Source organism: Pithys albifrons, chromosome 18 (genome assembly GCF_047495875.1).
Source record: "Pithys albifrons albifrons isolate INPA30051 chromosome 18, PitAlb_v1, whole genome shotgun sequence".
Lineage (NCBI taxonomy): Eukaryota > Metazoa > Chordata > Aves > Passeriformes > Thamnophilidae > Pithys > Pithys albifrons.
Window position 1 is genome coordinate 9,345,214 of NC_092475.1, and position 18,761 is coordinate 9,363,974.

At 44.5% G+C, this 18,761-nt stretch overlaps 2 protein-coding genes across 2 annotated transcripts; one reads left to right on the top strand and one right to left on the bottom strand.

The window, feature by feature from the left end:
• Nucleotides 1–230: 230 nt before the first annotated feature.
• On the top strand, nucleotides 231–9,165 carry TTPAL (alpha tocopherol transfer protein like). The gene is made up of 5 exons (XM_071573091.1): nucleotides 231–286; nucleotides 1,289–1,741; nucleotides 2,456–2,649; nucleotides 4,414–4,524; nucleotides 5,266–9,165. The coding sequence occupies exons 2-5, from the start codon at nucleotides 1,303–1,305 to the stop codon at nucleotides 5,539–5,541; spliced, it is 1,020 nt and encodes a 339-aa protein (XP_071429192.1). The 5' UTR covers nucleotides 231–286; nucleotides 1,289–1,302; the 3' UTR covers nucleotides 5,542–9,165.
• A 375-nt stretch (nucleotides 9,166–9,540) lies between these two features.
• SERINC3 (serine incorporator 3) lies at nucleotides 9,541–18,021 on the bottom strand. The gene is made up of 10 exons (XM_071572966.1): nucleotides 17,919–18,021; nucleotides 17,296–17,457; nucleotides 16,664–16,857; nucleotides 15,703–15,782; nucleotides 14,874–15,011; nucleotides 13,880–14,049; nucleotides 13,065–13,155; nucleotides 12,151–12,328; nucleotides 11,112–11,339; nucleotides 9,541–10,478 (listed from the first exon to the last, which is right to left on the bottom strand). Exons 1-10 carry the CDS (start codon nucleotides 17,955–17,957, stop codon nucleotides 10,340–10,342), a joined length of 1,419 nt encoding a protein of 472 aa, XP_071429067.1. The 5' UTR covers nucleotides 17,958–18,021; the 3' UTR covers nucleotides 9,541–10,339.
• Nucleotides 18,022–18,761: the final 740 nt, after the last annotated feature.

Consider the following 18,761-nt stretch of genomic DNA (forward strand, 5'->3'; position numbering starts at 1 on the left):
ACCGGAGCGCAGAGGCGGCCCCAGGGTACCAAACGCGGTTACTGGGAAGATGCCAGAGATGAAGGAAAAGCCCCATTTTCGGTTCCAAGGCCCTATCGGTGACCCACACCGGTCCCCGGACAGCTGCTGCTCCCGGAGGGTACCAGGACCAGGAGAAGGAATAGAAAGAGGAGGAGCAGCAGGACCAGCCCCGCCCGCGGCGGAGCCGTCATTTCCGCGCGGCCGGAGCCGTTCCGGGGCGGCGAGGCCGGGACGCGGCGCTGCTGCGGGAGCTGCGGAATCTGCGGTACGGGGGGAGCCGAGGATAAGCCAGGGCTGTACCGGGGAGTGTGGGCAGTGCTGGACCATCCTCGCCCCTGTGCGCGGGCGGGATGCTCGGGGCAGGGACGGGGCCGGGTCGTGCCCATCCCGAGCTGAGCCCATCCCGGCACCGGCACCGCCCCGAGCAGCCCGGGCAGGTTGAGCCGGGACTCTGGCACTGCAGGAGGTGATGTGGAACAGGATTTTCCCTGGGACAGCCAGTAGCACTGTGAGGGGTTGAGTAGGAATAGCTCAGCAAAATAAAGGCTTCCACCCCCCCGCCCCCGTCCAGCTCCAGGAATCATGTCAGGCTTGCAACTTTTTCATTTTTCTCTATCCACCTGTGAGTGAATTTAGAAATGCAGTCCCCAGTTCAGAAAACTGGCATCGTACTGAAGGCTAGATGAAGCCAACCTTAATACCCATGCAGTGCTGGCATAAGAGTCTGCAGTTTTCCTAACCAGATCCTCCCTAATTACTCAAAACATTCAGGTGGGCAGAGATGCTGATCAGTGCCTGTGTTTGCAGGAGAAGTTAATGAATGTCTGGGCTCAGCTGGGAAACCTTCTCAGAAGAGGGAGTAACTTGACCAAATGTGAGAATGCTGCCTAACTGGGATGTGTTTGCTTTGCTTTAGTTTCCAGTTGGATAAAGGAAATAAACATTAAGGCAAATCAAATTCTGTATTTTTGCAATGAACCTGAGTAGTTTTGTATTTTAAATTCCATTTGCTTATTTGGTTGGGTCTCACCCAAGGTAGTTTTCTACCTGCTAGGCAGGATAAAGAGATTAGGGAAACATGCACTTTCTAATCCTGGTAAGGTAATTAAAACGTCTGAACTGTGCATCTGGCTGTAGCACTGGTTCATGGAAAGGCAGTGTCCTTAGCTGCAAAACAGACATACAGAACATAATAAACATGTAAATAATCAGTGTGGTTGTTAGTCTATGGGATTGTTTGTCATGTGCAGCACTTGGTTTTTGACAGATTCCTGCTGCATTATGTCCGGAGACAGCGATTGCACCAGGACAAGTCCATCAGCAGGGTCTCCATCAGACAACGAGCTCTTGCCAGATCGGCCAAAGTATGTTTGTTCACTGTCTCCTGATCTCGTTACCAAAGCTCGGGAAGAGCTCCAAGAGAAGCCTGAATGGAGGCTCCGTGATGTGCAGGCGCTCCGAGATATGGTGTGCAAAGACTATCCTTCCCTGGGGACGTGCCTGGACGATGCTTTTTTGCTAAGATTCCTCAGAGCAAGGAAATTCGATTACGATCGAGCGCTTCAGCTTCTGGTGAACTACCACACCTGCAGGAGGACCTGGCCCGAGGTGTTCAATAACTTGAAGCCGTCTGCAATAAAGCCTGTCCTGGAGTCAGGCTTTGTCACTGTGCTGCCTCATCGGGACCCGGAGGGACGTCACGTCGTCTGCATCCGCCCAGGTACCAAATGCCTGAATGTCTTTGTTCTCCATCCTCGAGATGTGTCTGGGACAAAAAACCCTGTTCCCTGCTCTCTTGGACAGTGGTGACTTGTACAGAGTGTGTGAGTAGTTTTCTCTGAGATTTGAAAAGCTGACCTGTGAAGGGACATGCTGGTCATTAGCCAGCATTATTCCAGTTCCTTTTCCTGTGTCAGCAGTAACTGCAGTCATGTCAGAATGAAAATGCAGAGAGGTGGGTCAATGAAATAGTAGACAATTCAAGGAAAATTCATACGTAGTAACTCAAATTGAAGCAGGGCTGCTGGCTTACACTCAGAAGCTTGTAATTTGCTTTGACAATAAGCAAAGAGAGGAGTCTGTGGCTCTGACTCTCATGTTAATAATCAGTCTTCCATGTGTTTTTGGTGCTGCCAGGCATGCTATAAATTTGTCTTCATTCTCCTCTTTTCCATTTACCTGCTTTCTTTCTGAGCTGAAACTGCTAATGAGCTGTGCTGGGTGGAGAACGGGGTTCTTAAAACCATTGCCTTTCCTCCTTGAAGTAAACATGAGTTGCCATTTACCTCTTGCTTAAGAAAGGCTGCTCTGAACTAGGACTGTGGCTATTAGACTAATTTTTAAGAGTCCAGGAAAAGAGAAACTCAGTTTTTGGAATGTTTTTTGTTAGCTTATATTTACTCTCCAACTTACCATCCATGTCTTGTAACCTCAGACAGATGGACACCCAGTAATTACCCGATTACTGAGAACATTCGTGCCATATACTTAACGTTAGAAAAACTCATTCAGTCCGAAGAGACCCAGGTGAATGGAATTGTAATCCTGGCAGACTACAAAGGAGTCAGCTTATCTAAGGCGTCTCATTTTGGTCCTTTTGTAGCCAAAAAAGTGATTGGAATTCTTCAGGTAAGACCTGAACTGGTGGGAAAATAAGCTTGTGCTTTGTAAATAACTGCTTCTGTGTCATCTTGGCCATTACCAGCAGAGTCAAACACGCCTCTGCCCAACCAGTTTCTCACATCCTTAGAGCCAATTTACCTTACTTGCCCTTTTTTTTTTATTTTTGCATCACTTAAATTAAATTTGCATTAGAAGTGCAAATTTTGAGTTGGAACAGAAAAAAGCAGTTATGCTAGATGGTGGTAAGGAAGAGAGAGAGCAGAGAATTACAGTTAGAGAGGAGACAATCAGGAAATGGCTTGTTATTTAAATGGTTGCTGTTGGTTGAGATGCTCCCAACAGCTGGGCAAGTGCAGGTTCCAGTTCAAGTGCTGCTGCTGCAAAAATTTGGCAGAGAGGACTTTTGAATGGATGTGGTTTGAGGAGGATTTCCATCCATGTCCTGAAGGCAGAGAGGCTTCTCAGCCTAGGGACAGAACAGAGACAGTAATTAAAGCATCTCCACCCAGATGTCTGGAAGAAAAATGGTGGAGAGCAAGTGTAAACACAGTGGAGTTGGACAAAATAAGAAGGTGGAAGGAGTGAGGAGTAACCTGGCCAAAGTGGCAGGATGGTCTGATGATTTCACTGGAGGAGCGAGATGAGAAAACTTGAATGGATTAATTCCCTCGTTACTTTTGTTCTAGCCTGAGCTGGTTGTGTTCTTAGTTGTATCTGTGGGGAGATAAGGAAGGATAAGGTGAATCAGGGGAGTTTACAGGCATGAGACTAGTGAGTTTAGGAATGCCTTTAACTCAGTCTTTTAAATTATGATCTAAATGTATCATTTTACTATAAGCCCATATTTAATTTATACAAATAAAGTGATGACTATTACTAGTGGAAGCTGTTCACAAAACAACAGCTGAACTGGGGTAAGGATGTAAAGGTATGGTGGTATATAAAGGTGTTGCACCCACCTTGCAGAGCTGCAGCTCTTACAGAGGTGAGCTAATTCCCTGACCTTCCCATGGAGAAAAATACTCCAGCAGTGCATGTTATCTGCTTTTTCACTCCAGGCATTGACTGCTTGCTTTGTATATGTAGAACTAGTTATAAGGGAAGGAAGCTTCACCTTAATTGCTGATCATGAGCTTTTGCCTTTGAACAATATTTCTGCAAATAAATTTCTCCAGCAGCAATCCTGTAATTAACTGTTGTTTTAAACTGTGTGCCCTGCTGGCAGCAGAGCCTATTTGTCTGTTGCGAGATACTGTGATAGAATAGTTGGAATGGCAGAAAAATAGCAATATCGGATTCCTTCTTTATATCAAAGCACATTTAGGGTCTCTTGGGCACCAAATCTTGTAGCTGGACACACTGTTAGAAGCAGTCTGCTCTGGTGCTGAGTGTGGTGCACTCCTCAGGAGCTGGAGACATCACATTGTGACTACATCCTTGTCAGGACTGGGAATACTCAAAGGGCAGGGATTATCCAAGTGTTTTTGTCAAGGGAGATGAAGATCAACATAAGAAATGAAGATATACTGCAATGTATTTATTGAGGCAGAGTTTTCTTGTCTCTTGACTTTGTTTTTATACTCACAGATCTTTTCCTAAAACTGTTCCCTATAACACGTTGCATTTCTGTTGCTGTATTGGTTTTTGTTGGTACCTTAGATTAAAGTTTGGTAGTCAGTGGGTTGTGCAGGCAGTCTGAGGAGATTTTGAAAAGAGTAAGATGGCAAATGTTTTTTAAACTGAATTATAAAAATCTTCTTTATCCTTCAGGATGGATTCCCCATTCGAATAAAGGCTGTTAACATAATAAATGAGCCTCGTATATTCAAAGGCATTTTTGCAATCATCAAGCCTTTTCTGAAGGAAAAAATAGCAAACCGGGTAAGGATTTATGTGATTTTAACATTGATATTAATGTTTTTAAATTCCTTGCTTGGCCATTCTGAAAAAAAAACGTGTTGTAAAACTTGATAACTAGAAAAATGTTGGTGCCATTTACTTGATCTGACTGGTCCTTTCTGCTTTAATTTTGGAAAATATGCTGTTGGGAAAATTCTCTGTGAAAGAAACTTTGAGCAGCTTAACATTGGCATAATATTAATATGGAACTTTAGTACATGTGCTCTGTATTCAGGACATTAGTTCAATCCATGTGGTTGGAATATTTGGTCCAGTAGCACTCTGTTTATGAGGTGGTGTCACAGGAAACCTGTGTTGCCCCTTCCTTGCTCTTTTCCCTTACACAAGTGTCCTGCATGGCACAAGTGTCCTCTCCACAGGACTGGATGTAGTTACCAAGAATGATGGTTTTTTCCACAAGGATAAGTACTTTCAGTCTCATGAACGCATTTTGGGATGAGGTGAATTTGGAACCTCAGCATAGGCAAATGTTGTCTCTGTTGCTGGGAGTTAATCTGCACTAGATGTGAATTGTCTCAAGACTCCTCTCACTGATGTGTCTGACTACACCTGCCCACTGTTGTGTGCTGCCACTTGCCCATAAAGACGTCACCCCTAAAATTTGCTTTTTAACTCAAAATAAGCTTGTTAGCTGACTGTTTCAGCAATTTGCTGCAAAGTGTTTGATGTGCATTTCTAAAGCTCTTTTGATTTCTTCTGCAGTTTTTTCTTCATGGCTGTGATCTGAATTCCCTTCATCAAAATATTCCTCCAGTGATCCTTCCTGAAGAGTATGGTGGTAGTGCAGGGAAGCTGGACATCTCTGCATGGAATGAGCTACTGCTGGCCTCTGAAGAGGACTTCCAGCATGACTTCTCCCAGCTGGTTCTCCCGTGTGACAGCTCCCCCCATGACATGCTTGTGAGTGGGGATGCTGAGGAAAAGCAGTGTGATGATTCTCTGCGAGGCATGAAACCTCAGCTCTATTACTGTTACTGACAAACCAGTGGAGGGGGGTTTTCCAGCAGTTAAGATCTGCTCCAATAGGTGATGTTGTGAACTCTGCCTTACTCCTAAACCTGCAGTTTAGGGACAGACTGCTGAGGCACTTTACACTGTAGAACCAAAGGAAGCTGGAGAGGGCACAATGGGGGCAGGGCAGAGTTCGGGGAGAATAAAAGCAAAGAGCACAAGTTATGTAGAAGACTTGAGGCTCGTCAAGCTCTGTGTGAATGATGCAAATGGCCTATCCTTTCTAATGATAAAGGGAAAAAATATTGCAGGATCATAAGCTTGATATTATCCCCTCCCCACACAGGTGAAAAGTGACTTTGATGATTTACTAGCTTTGTGATCACCTGTTCCCTTTCCCTTCTGCCAACACCAGTAATCCCAGAAAAGATGATGGCTTTTGAACCCTGCAAAATATAGTTCTGTAGTCAAGATTGCATAAAACCATCAAAGTCTTAACTTGGCCTGACCTCTGTCACGTGGTTCAGATTGTGAGTTGGCATTTCTGAAATAGTTCAGTGACTATTAGTCTCAATACAGAAAAAAACTTATTCATGAATGCCCATATGGAGAACATTTCTAAAACTTCCTCACAGTAGGAAGATGTGACTGAGGATTAACTACGACATCTGTAGCAAGGTTTATACAACAGGTGCAATCTTCATTTTCAGAAACAGAAGTTTTTCAGATCACATACTTTTGATTAGACAACAGCTTCAAATAATGAGGTTCAGGGCCAAATAAGAAAAAGCTGTGTCAGGCACCTTCTCACATGGTCAGTTCTTTTCTGGTTGTGATGAGGAATTGGGTACCTCATACCCAGAATGCGTGAGGAGGCTTTGTAGCAGTTGGCACGTGATGTATAGAAGGCAATACTTCATGTAAGACAGCAAGGTGCTGCTTTAGCTTGTTACTTTGGGCTAAATTTCAGTTTAAGTCTGTGAAACCAAATGCAGACAGGCTTTTTAAAAGCACATTCCTGAATTTCCTGATATTGTAGCATTTTGTTCACTGTGCTTGTTGGCTTTTCTGTGAAATGTTACAACTTTTTTTAAAACTTTGTTAACCTCATTTGTCTTTGATTGTCATGTTTCTGTATGAAGTTAGACTTGAATCATCTGTGTGATATTTACTCATAGCTTGTATGCCTGTGCTTCTAGGTCTTTGTCTAAAGACAGAACTAAGACTCCAATGTCAAACCAGGGTAAGATACCAATGTCTAAATAAGCTGTTCCCAATCCCCACGTTCATTTTGTTTAAAGGTCTTGAATTAGAACTTAACTCTCAGCACACTCTTTGCACATGTTTTTCTGTACTATAATGGTGTGGAGATGGGAACCTCACTAGGACCAGGAAAGCACACCCTGTTACTCCAAGGTGAAATATTTTACTATTTGGTGGAAAAGAATCTCTCTTCTAATTGGGGAATTACCTCTAGAGCACTTTTCTCTGGATGAAATCTTGATTTAGTGCCAAATGTGATTATAGGCACCAGTTATGTTTCTGTAAATATAAACCTAAAGCATCGTGAGGATCTCAGACATTCATTTTTCAAAGTGCCAAACTCTGTTTTGAGTGTCTTTCTTCCTCTCAGTCCCCTTACAGCATGATTGCTTTGCCAAAAAGAGACAACTCTACCACTGTAACAACTTCCTGACCTGGCAGCAGATCTCATCCTGAAATGAGGAGCAAATGCCATACCTGGTCATTGAGGCATTATAGAAAGAGACTGAGTCTTGAAAAAGGGTAAAACCGTGAAGCTTTTTTTTTTCTGGGTGGCAGTTCAGAACTTGCAGAAGCAGAGAACTCATCACATGAACAGTTTTAGATTCTAGGTGGGAAGACATTCATTTTCCTCAGTAGAAGTATCTCATTTTTCTTACAAGTCAATTGTAACTCCTTTTCGATAGCTATTACCTTTAGTATGAGGGGGAAAAATACCACCTACCATTTTCATCTCCTTAAAATAAGGTACAAGAGTACTGCCAGCTACTTCCTTTGTGACAGAATGTGCTGTGTTTTTCGCAGAGGTTAATTCAGTTTTTTGCCACCTAGCAAGGCAATAACACACAGCACCAGGCCTTAGGACAGGTCGGTGGCTGCCCATGCTGCTGAACTGCCAGAACAGAGAGAGTGGTGTTTCTGTTGTTGTAGTGCCTCTTAATTCCAGTCACAGAGTACAACTAAAAACAATAAAGGATGGACCTATTTCCTAGAGATGGAGGCCTGACTGGTAGTCTTTCCTTAATCCTGCTGCAGGGTTGGAACTGGTAGTATTTTGGCAGTTAACTGTAAGAACAGCTGCTTTGATCTCCATATGTAACTTAGAGAGGGAGTTGGAAAAGTCAAAATTCAATTTAGTGTCCTTCAAAAAGAAACAAATCTAGTGCTGTTCAGCAGAACGCTGAGGAAGCTCTACAAAACCCACACCCTTTTCCAAGCTCTTGTATTCTCCTACATGCCTTAAATAAGGTCAGCCTAGATCCACCTCACCCTCTTTTTTCCTCTGCTCACAGAGAAACTAAGAATAAATAATATGATTTAAACATAATAGATAAGGCTACATGATTATGCTGGGTTTGGCTGGGGTAGTTATTTTCTTGCAGGAGCCAGCATGGTGCTGTGTGAGTGAGCAGCTCTGTAGTCCTTAGTCGCTGGCTGGAGTTAAACCACCACAATTACCAGTGCTGAAAATTGCCAGTCTTGTGCCTCCAGAACTTCATTTTCTTAAAGCTGGCTGCTGGGCAGTTGATGTCACGATGCTTGAACTAAGCCAGGCTTACCTTTATTGAGCATCTGTTATTTCTGATTTGCTCTTTCTTGGCTTTAGAACTCAAATAAGAGTTGCAACTTCACTGAGCTGTTTCTAACCCTTAACTATCTTACCAGGGCTTGGCATGTCTTACAGAAAGCACAGCTCTGTGTTGTGTGCACCTGGCTCTGGAGCTGAGAACAGTCCTCGAGCTTTAGCCCCTACTAGCAAAGAAATCCATTTGTTTCCAGAATTCCTCTTGTCAGCATTTGGAAAATGAACACTTGTGTTTCAAATATAGCATCTCCTTAAATGCAGGTTAAGAGAATAACTGGGAAAAGCTTAGAGGAGGCTGGGGCTGTTTTTTGCCTGGGGTTTTTGTTGGTTTGGTTCTTTTCTAAACCAAACCCGTTCTTTTTTCCCCACTTGAAATAATTTTGTTTCCAGAGGTTTTTTGCCTTTCCCAGTACATAAACCATCCCTGCCAAATCCAACACACAGTAAGGAAAGATACTTGAACTGCATTGGCATCAGGGGGACAAAAGGTAGCTGCAAACTGTACATAAAAGTACTTGAAGTTATACTCTTGCAAAAGGGTATTTTCAGGAGCTGGCTTAGGTTTTGTTTTTGTTAAATCTCATTTTGGCATGAGTGAAATCACAGTGTTACTCAAACTAATAATTTTGCCTTCTGTTGTATGCGGGCCTAGAGGTGTTGGGTAGTTAAGTGTACATCTTATTTTGACAAAATTTATTTTTATATTGCATTTTATAAAATGAGGTTGTCAAAAATGTGTAATTTTATGATGCATGACTGGGTAATTAAACACATTGTAACAGCTGCTAATTTGATATTTTCAATGTTTGCCTTGTGTCATGTTGGGGTATTTTGCTGTACAAGTCAGTAGCAATGCACAGGTTTCACACTGAACACACACCTGCAACTGAGTACAATCACCACATCACTGAATCAGGGGGAGATGCTGCTTTCTACTGCAGAACTAAAGTTTAGTTGAACAACTGTAGCTGAGCAATTCGAGGAATGGGATTTGACCTTCAGAGAATTACATGGAAGATGCTGTTTGTTCCAAAAGAAATATATTACAACTCACTCTTTGCTGCATGGAGAAAACACCCAGTCACATCCAACTGGACACTGCAGCAGCTGATCAGTGTATGTGGTGTTTTCCACTGGAGAATTAACTGCTGCTTAGTAATTCAACAGAGCTGGGCCAGTTTCAGTAGTTAGTCTGCTTTATTCAAATGAGTTTACAGTGCAAATGCCTTAGTGCCAATAATAATAATTTCGTGTTCAATATTTTTATAAGCCTATCAGACAAGTGAAATTAATCAACAAGTTCTATTTTTCCAACCTAATCATAATGTTGATTGACCTACTGATACACTTAACCACTCTATTTGACAAACATACTAAAAAAGAAGTTACCAATAGAAGTTGCCCCTTAGAAAGGGCAAGTCTCTTCTTAAAAAGAATTAGAGTTAAGCAGTTTTTCAACTTCAGAGTTCTGTTCTTTCAGTGAGGAATAAAGGGCTTTTTTACCACAACAAAAAGTTAAGTAATTTAAATAAAGTTTTCCTTTAAATAAACTTTTGCAGTGGAATGCAGAAATCAAGCAGCATGGCTTACACTTCCAAAAACTGAAGCATTAGCATACTAGTGCATTATGCTGAATATAACTGTTCTTTAAAATATATTACTTCATATTTAGCTAAGTGTTACTTCTATTCAATAGAAGATTGTGATTATTGGACAGAACAGATAATTTCTTTTGTGCTTTCATAGCACAACTGTAGTGAATTTTAAAAAAACAGTAATAAGGTAACCCCAATGAAGGTTAAAATAGAAAGATAACTGATGATAATTTTGATGCTGCATCAGGCATGCAATATATAACTTTCTATCCAATTGCATGTTAATATCAACATAAGAAACAGTAACTAAAGCAATAAATGAACATTTTGGCTTCCAGCAAAAGAGTTCCCCACTTTTGTAAGCTCAGACAGGTGCAGCAACTTAACTGAAGTCTCTATTAGTAAGAACAAGAGGAGCCACTAAGGTCCAAAGATAGAGAAGCAGACAAAGCCAGCTGGAGGTCATCTTCACCCACACGGCTGGCCACTTGCTTGTCATTGTTTTGAAATCTGCATCAGGGCTAAAAAAGTAAAGAAATCAATTAGTAGATAGAGAAAGCACCTTCCACTGTTCCTTGCTGCATCATAGATCTGAAGTTAGGGCGATCATGTAGGACACTGCAGTGCAAAAGCCTTTTTAAGAACACAGGGAGACAACTAAACCAGAAATTTCCTGTGGCTCCTTCACAGGCCTTTCGTTGTGCCAGTCCTGGGAAAAGTGGTTACGAGCTGCTGCATCAGGAGAGGGTATGTCCAAGTGTTTCCAGCAGACACAGGAAATCCCATCTCTGATACACAGTGCATATGGCTGTTCCTGCACATCTTTCCCAGGGTGAAGAGCCAGCAACATCAGACTGGCCACAGGACAAACTTCCCTGGAGGCCACCTGAAGCCAGTTTCATGTGTATCCTTCCTGTTACTGGCTCATATGAAGGACAGGAGCCACACTTTGTGCCCTTGCAGTCCCCGAGGACCATAGCTGCTGACTGTGCCTTTTCCATCTTAATTCAGTAACACAAAATTGAGAAGGCACAACTAATGCAGCTGGAACAGGGACCACTTCAACAACCCTGGCAAGATTAGCCTGCAGGGCAGGAGCCTCCCCCCTGGAAACACTGGCCAGTACATGCAATCACTTTCCATCTTGCTCTTACCTGTACCAGTTTGTGAGCGTCATCATGATGTAAAGAGAGGCAAGAAAGAGCATGAAGTGGAAGAAGGTGTAGCTGTACTGAACCCCATCCTTCTCATTATCTGTGACACGGCGCACTTCCCCCTCCTCGGCAGCCGCACTGCCCGTCCCCAGAGTCTCCTCCAGAATGGCCGTGTCGCTCCCAGACAGCGTCAGCTTGTTCACCTGGCTGTTACTTGAGGAGCGGATGCTGCAGTGCAACCCAAAGAGAGACATGGTTAAAAACTCCTTTTACAGTTGGCTGTTTGCTAATAAAGTGAGCAACAGACCACACTGAACATCTGTGACTAGCAAAGAGCATTTTTAAAAATCTGGAAACATAAGGGAACTCCTTAAAGGGAACTGTTTTCATCCAAGTTTTTGTTAATCTAAGTAAACAGCATTCCTAGTCCAGATCATAGAATGGCTTGGATTGAAACCTTGAAGATCTAGCTCCAACACCTCTGATGTGGGCAGGGATACCTTTCACTAGACCAGGCTGCACAGAGCTCTATCCACCCTGGCCTTGAACACTTGCAGAGATGGGGCATCCACAGCTTCTCTGGACAACCTGTGTTCCACTGCCTTACCGCCCTCACAGCGAAGAATTTCTTCTTAATATATAATCCAAACCTACTCTCAGTTTAAAGCCTTTCCCCCTTGTCCTGTCACTACATATCCTTGTAAATAGTCTCTCCATCTTTCTTGTAGCTCTCCTCAGGTACTGGAAGGCTGCAATTAGGTCACTCCTAAGCTGTCTCTTTTCTAGGCTGAACAATCCCAATTTTCCCAGCCTTTTCATGTATGAATGGTGCTCCATCTCTCCAATCATCTTGTAACACGTTCTGTTATCTGGATTCGTGTTGCTGAAGCCTGTTCTCATCCACAAAGCAGAACACGGGTTTATAAACCTGAGACTGCAACTGGATGTGAATAAAGGCATTTTGCTCTAGATCCAGACTCAAACAAAAGATGCAGACAAATACCAAATTTTTATCACTGGGTAGCAGTGCAGATCCTACCTGGAATACAAGAGGCAAAGGACAAAGATAACCAATCCAACAACACTCTGGGCATCCCACCACTGCAGGGACTTGGGCGGAGCTGGAGTGGCCAGTGGGACAGTGACATTGGCTGGAACAGCTGTGGGAGCTGCTATCTGGGTAATGATGTTCAGCAAACTTGGGTTACAGTTTCTTTCTGAAAGGGATTTCAAAGCAGATTAAAGAAATGAGCTTTGCCAGCATTAAAGTAAGAAAAAATTACAAGTAAGTTTGCAACTTTTCATTCATAGAATCATAGAATCAATTGAGTTGGAAAAGACCTCTGAGATCATCAAGTCCAACCCTTGGTCCAACTCCAGTCCCTTTACCAGATCATGGCACTCAGTGCCACGGCCAATCTCAGTCTAAAAACCTCCAGGGATGGTGAATCCACCACCTGTCTGGGCAGACCATTCCAATGCCTGAGCACTCTCTCTGGAAAGAATTTTTTTCTGATCTCCAACTTAAATTTCCCCTGGCAGAGCTTGAGCCCATCGTGCCCCCTTGTCCTATTGCTGAGTGCCTGGGAGAAGAGACCAACCCCCACCTGGCCAGAACTTCCCTTCAGTTATATTCCCTTTCACTGCTGATCTCTTCGATTCTCCAGAGGCAAAAATGACCTGGAATATTTCTCCTTCCTGAGAGCTTGGCAAGGGTGTAATAAATAAATATATAAAACCAAAGTGCTGTAACACTACTTTGTTTATTTTCCTCAAAAAATACCCCAGTTTAGTTCTACAAAAAGGCAGTCTGATGGTTTCAGTAAAGTCAGCTTTCCAGCCTCACTGAATTTTATCTAGACAGATCAGCAATCCCCACACAGTGATCTGTAATGATCATCAGCAGCTTCTGCTTTCACACCAACACATGCCTTGAGACAGGGTGTTGCTTACCAGGCTCGTTGGACATGGCTGCCCAGGTGAGGTACATGGTGTAGAGTGTGATGACAGAGGACTGGAGGAGCCCAGAGCGGGGCTGATGTTCCTGTTCCAAGACAGAAGAGCAAGCCAAGGTCAAAAGGGCAGATTTTACCTGGAGTTGGATAGTTTTAACCCACTGCCACAAAATCAGCAATTAGTAGCATGGAAAGCTTTGTTTTAGAAATGCACTGGGCTTTGTTCCATGCTCAAAAGACTGGAAGAAACTCCTTAGTCATGTAATTTATGCAGCAAGCAACTCAAATATGGAAGGAATAAGCAAACCAGTTCCAGTTTTTCTGTGCTCGAGACTCAGATATGGATCCTTACTGAGCGAATCCCAACTTTTTAAACAATTGCAGATATGAATCTAGCATGTGACTGGAGCAATACCAGTTCAGAATCAAGTAACATGCAAGTGTTGTCTCATATTAAACAAGCTCAGTCATAATTTCAAAGCCACAGGACTAAGCCAATAAATCTCCAGCTTATTTTGCTGCTCACTAATAGGTTTCTCTGTTCTAACAGAACCTTCACCACTACAACCATGCCAGTAGTCCTTCACATGCCAAAGTCCAAAACAATGTTAGCTAAAAAAAAGCCTCTCTTCAGAAAATATGTCACTATGTAGTACATTGGTTTCAGAGCAAGGTTATTTTTCTTTAAAGTTCCTAGCTAGCATAGCTATGATAGCCACATTTTAAAGTTCTTATGTCTGACTGAATTGGTACTACATCCTTCCCACTTCTGTGCTTTGTATATCAGAAGAAAATATCAGAGAAAGATAATACCTGAACTTTTGGAAGGATAGAAACAATGGAAACAGCAATGCACAGGATCATGTTAAAGCTTATAAAGAACTTGTTCTCAGTGCAGTCATCAGGCTTCGTGTAGAAAATGTAGAAGAGAACCACAAAAACCAGGGACAAGCCATAGAACAAGCTGGTACAGGACAGCAGAGCTGCAGGAGAAAAACTGTTTTAATACACATGTAGATTTACCAGCACATCTAATCTGATTCAATGTCCAGCTACCACTGCAATAAGACAGTTTCTCTTCCTCACTTGGCAATCTGGGTCAGAAAACTAGACTAGCAGAATGAACTTTTATTATGGTATGGCTAAATTTCTGCTTGGGTTCACTAAGTGCAGCTCAGAGGGAAGCCAGTGCTGCCATCAGGGGAATAAGACTTGCTTTTCAGCAACAGGTTAATTAATTTAACTGATGTCAAGCCACTGCAACAAAGTGAGAGTGCTTTTTACACACTTCTCAAGGGCATTTATCAGCCCTGAATTCCTCCTCCTCTGCAGGAGGTCATCCATTTTCGTTTCCACTCTGTTCTTTGTAAGAAGCTACAATATGCTGTTGCAGCATTCTCAGCCCTGTGCAAAGAACCACAACAATTAGCACTTTGTAATTAGTGGCCAGCTGGGGAGCACGTGCCAAGGCACACTTGGTGTGGCTCTGCAGCCACTGTCAGACCCAACTGAGCTCCTGGGAACCACAGCATGGGGAGTGGCAAAGTTTAGCTTGGAAGAGAACCAGACTCTGAGCTCTGCACTTGCACTGCAAACCAGGCAAGGGTGGTTTATTAGCACTGTTAGACCTGGTGGCCACAAGGCTAAAATATTCTGCATTTTATTTAATGAGAAAAAGGCACCACTGCATCTCTTAACTCCATGTGTTTACATCAGTGACTTGAGGACACCATGGAGTGGTAAGTGAGAGATGTTCTGCAGAGTACTGGCCAGCAGAAACAAATCCTTTACAGGTTCAGATTCCTACCTGCATACCAACATTTAGCATTCCCCTCATCCATTTTCTCAACCCAGCTCTCATTCCAGGAGTGAGCAAAGTCCACAAGAAGCACCAACTGGATAAGAATGAAGAAGAAAGCTCCAGAAACACCAATCCAAAACCAAGCTAGAAAAGGGAGCAAGGAAAATGGGATTAGTTTTCAACATTTGCATGTTACCTCAGTTTAAAAAATGAAAAGCTCCTGTTTATACTGCAGACAAATAATTAAAAAATCTGAAACTGTGTTTAGGAATGCAGATGCTGTTAATCCCTCTGGCTTCCATCCTGTAAAGTGTGCAGGGAGCCCCAGCTATGCAAGGCTGCAGCTGATGCTGGCCAAGCTGAGCATAGGAATGTTTTGCCCAACATGTTTTCAGAATGAATGCAACATGTAACACACGATAAATTTGTGTAAGTAAATACCTTCCTGCCACACTTCTTTAAGGGTCAACAACCCTTTCAAGTTCCTGTGATGTGAAAAGATAGTAAAAAGTTTCTCACACAGATTTTTCAGACTCTAGGGAAGTATTTAGCTCTTGTCAGTGTTTTGAGCTGGCTCTAGCCTGAGTAGTGTCAGAAGACTAAGCCCAGTAGTGACTGTCACAGTACAAAATTAATACCCAAAACATACACATTTGAAAAGATTGCTCATTGCCATAACTTCATCTGGTCACCAAAATACTGGATGAACCAAGATACTCTAAAGAAATTGGGCAGAAACTGCATCTTCTGCAAGAGAATTTTCAGTATCACAACTAGTCTGGTAAATGTATGAAAAGGTTTATTAGTCAGAACCCATGATGAACATTAACTGTACCTCTTGTGAAAGGCCCTTCGGGGATGTAAAATGCTCCAACCATGATAGCCACAATGGCAGCTATTTTGAAGAACCAGAACCTTTAAAAGAAGAAGAAGTCATAAACATTGGTCCTAATCTGCACACAGTGATCATGTGCTCCATGATCTGCAAGCAGCTTGGTCCTGCTCCAGCCAGGGATTTGGATCATATGATCCTGCTGACCAGAGAGGCTGAGGCTGTGGAATCCCCATCCCTGGAGGTGTTCAAGGCCAGGCTTGATGGGACTCTGAGCAACTTTGTCTAGTGCAAGGTGTCCCTGCCCATGCCAGGGGGTTGGAATAGCTCACCCAGTAGCTCCCTCTGTTTTAACTTGACCCTGAGCTCATTTGGTTAAAATTTGGTTATAATAATGCCAAGGTCATGGGTTCAATCCCCTGTGTGGGCCACTGATTTTAGAGTTGGATTTGATGATCCTTGTGGGTCCCTTCCAACTCAGAATAGTCTGTGAATGAGACGACATTTAAGGTCCCTTCCAACACAAACCATTCCATGCTCTCCAAAGGTCCTCTTCCAATTAAATGACTCTATAATGATTCAGTCTAGCCCAGAACTAACCCACTACAATTAGTGAACTGGAAATCAGAAACCAATTTCTGCTGGCTGAGTCAGACTGAGTAACCCAATGAGTGCCAGAGGCAGCACAAGGATGGAGATAAACCAGCTACAATCTCACATCTCTGTGGAAACACACAGGGGTGCCCAGAGCTGCTTTTTTGGTTACCCCACCTCAAAGCAGGACACTCCATCAGTACACTGAGCATCTTACACAAACAGCTTTTTGGGAGACCAAAGCACTACTCTGTGTTCAGTCCAAAAAACTCAAGGCTGTCAAAAAACAATTTGCCACTGTGTTCAGAAAAGAAAAGAAACAGGAGAGGGAAGCAAGCTGGAAGCCCAGCCAGCTGGCTCACACACATACCCATTGTGTATCGCAGCTCTCGGGTCGTTACTTGTTTTCACCTCTATCATGAGCAGGGAGAGGAGGAAGAAGAACACAGCCATGGCAAAGCTGACACGATAGACAGCTCTGTACCCCACAAACACATCGCAGCTCACAAACCCATCCAAGTGTGGGATCCGAGTGTGAAGCCCCTCATCACAAAATCCAGGTATCTGGGTAAAAACACATTCAGTTGTGAGTTTGCAGCTGCATTTCCAATTACTTTCCTGAAGCCCTGTAACAGCCAAGGCCTTCAGCCAACTGCCTTCTGGGAGATCTGGGAACAAAAGACCTTGTGCTCAGGACTCATTATCATCTGTCTTTCCCCATGTCAACACTTCTCATCCAGGAAGATTAAGATTCCACAGTATCAGGCCCCTGATAACAGCTGACCATCCTCAGGTCGGGTCAGGTTTCAGAGACCAGGCATGTACTAAAAAAGGAACATTCACTAAATTTGCTGTTCCAGCTAGAAGCCTCTTAATTCAGGGACCAAGGACACTTGGGTGTTTGTGCCTCTCACATCACCCATTCCAAGTAAAGAGAATCAATCGTCACTGGCACAAACAATGGCTTTTCAAACAGTCAAAAAGGGGTTTTCCCCTCCATACCTTTTTGAGCTGCTCCTCCATCCCCGGTGCCAGCATGATGCAGGCAAGCACAGTGCTGAGGAGGAGGAGGAAGGCATAGATAAGCCGTGTCACTGTCGAATTCTTGCTGTTGGGACAACATCGGCACAGTAAACACGAGGCACCGCTGCACAGACAGGGAATCTGAAGGGCAGAGACAGGAATAGTAAGGGCATTCCCTGGCAGCTGACACCGGGGCGCTCAGGCACGCCGAGAGGAAAACCCGAGCTCCAATTAGAGACACCCCACTCCTGGACCGCACAGATAAACGCTAATCAGCGTTTCTGACTGCCGTGTCTGCGAACACTCACAGATAACCTACTTTATCGGACTTGGCTGCTACTGGGTGGGCCCCGTCCGCCACCGACCCAGCCGGGCCCGGCCAGGCGAGCCCCTGGATCGCTCCAGCCGGACCTCGCTCTGTTCCGAGGGGCTGGAGCCGTCCCGGCTCCGGAGGGACCGGGACTGTGGCACAGGCCGAGTGGGGGGAGACGGAGCGGTCACTGACCCCACGCCGCCGCCGGAGGCTCCGCTCCGAGATGTGGGGGGAGGTTTAAGGTGGGAAAGGGGAGATTTTGGAGGGGAAGAGGAGCCCCCGCACTCACCCAGCTGGCGAGAGAGCAGACCCCCAGCACGGCCCCCATGGCGCCGCCACCGCCCCGCCGCCCACTTCCTGCTTCCGCTCGCGTCCTGCGTCCGCCCGCTTCCTGCTTCCGGCCACACCCCTCGGCGTCACAACACAAGCAACCGCCCTAGCAACGGCCCCCCTTAGCAACGGCCCTAGCAACGGCCCCCATAGCAACCGCCTTAGCAATAGCCCCCCATAGCAACCGCCCTAGCAACGGCCTCCTCATAGTAACTGCCTTAGCAACAGCCCTTCCATAGCAACCACCCTGGCAACGGGTCCTCCCCATAGAAACCGCCTTAGCAACGCCCCCCCCTCATAGCATGAGTTACACCTGTGTCACCACTGAGCTCACCCAGCAACCGCAACAGCCGGGCCACCTCCTGACACTGCCTGTGTGGATCAGGGTGGGAGCAATGGCCGTGGCCCAGGGGATGGGGACACTGCTGTCACCTGCCCTGTCCAAAGGCCATGAACATGCTCAGCCTCTCAGAGGTGTCTGACTGGAAGGTGTCTGTAACTCATTCCCACTTTTGTCCCATTGTTAGCACAGACACAAGTGCTTGTGCCACAGAACTTACATAATAAAATACCTTGAGTTGGAAGGGACCCTTCAGGATCATTGAGTCCAACTCCTGGCCCTGCACGGACACCCCAGCAATCCCACCCTGTCCCTGAGAGCATTCTCCAAACACTCCTGGAGCTCTGGCAGCCTTGGGGCTGTGCCCACTGCCCTGGGGAGCCTGGTCAGTGCCCACCACCCTCTGGAAGAAGAACCTTTTCCCAATATCACTCTGCTGCCCCTCTTTTCCTTCATGCTTTG

What these genes read in the sequence shown, in the direction of transcription:
- TTPAL (XM_071573091.1), top strand. Translation starts at nt 1,303, where the DNA reads ATGTCCGGAGACAGCGATTGCACCAGGACAAGTCCATCAGCAGGGTCT. An exon ending in AAGTGATTGGAATTCTTCAG is followed by an intron (nt 2,650 to 4,413) that starts GTAAGACCTGAA and finishes TTTATCCTTCAG; the next exon opens with GATGGATTCCCCATTCGAAT. An exon ending in AGGAAAAAATAGCAAACCGG is followed by an intron (nt 4,525 to 5,265) that starts GTAAGGATTTAT and finishes TTTCTTCTGCAG; the next exon opens with TTTTTTCTTCATGGCTGTGA.
- SERINC3 (XM_071572966.1), bottom strand. Translation starts at nt 17,957, where the DNA reads ATGGGGGCCGTGCTGGGGGTCTGCTCTCTCGCCAGCTGG. An exon ending in CGAAGGGCCTTTCACAAGAG is followed by an intron (nt 15,012 to 15,702) that starts GTACAGTTAATG and finishes TCCCTTTTCTAG; the next exon opens with CTTGGTTTTGGATTGGTGTT. An exon ending in CTTTGCCTCTTGTATTCCAG is followed by an intron (nt 11,340 to 12,150) that starts GTAGGATCTGCA and finishes GTTGCACTGCAG; the next exon opens with CATCCGCTCCTCAAGTAACA.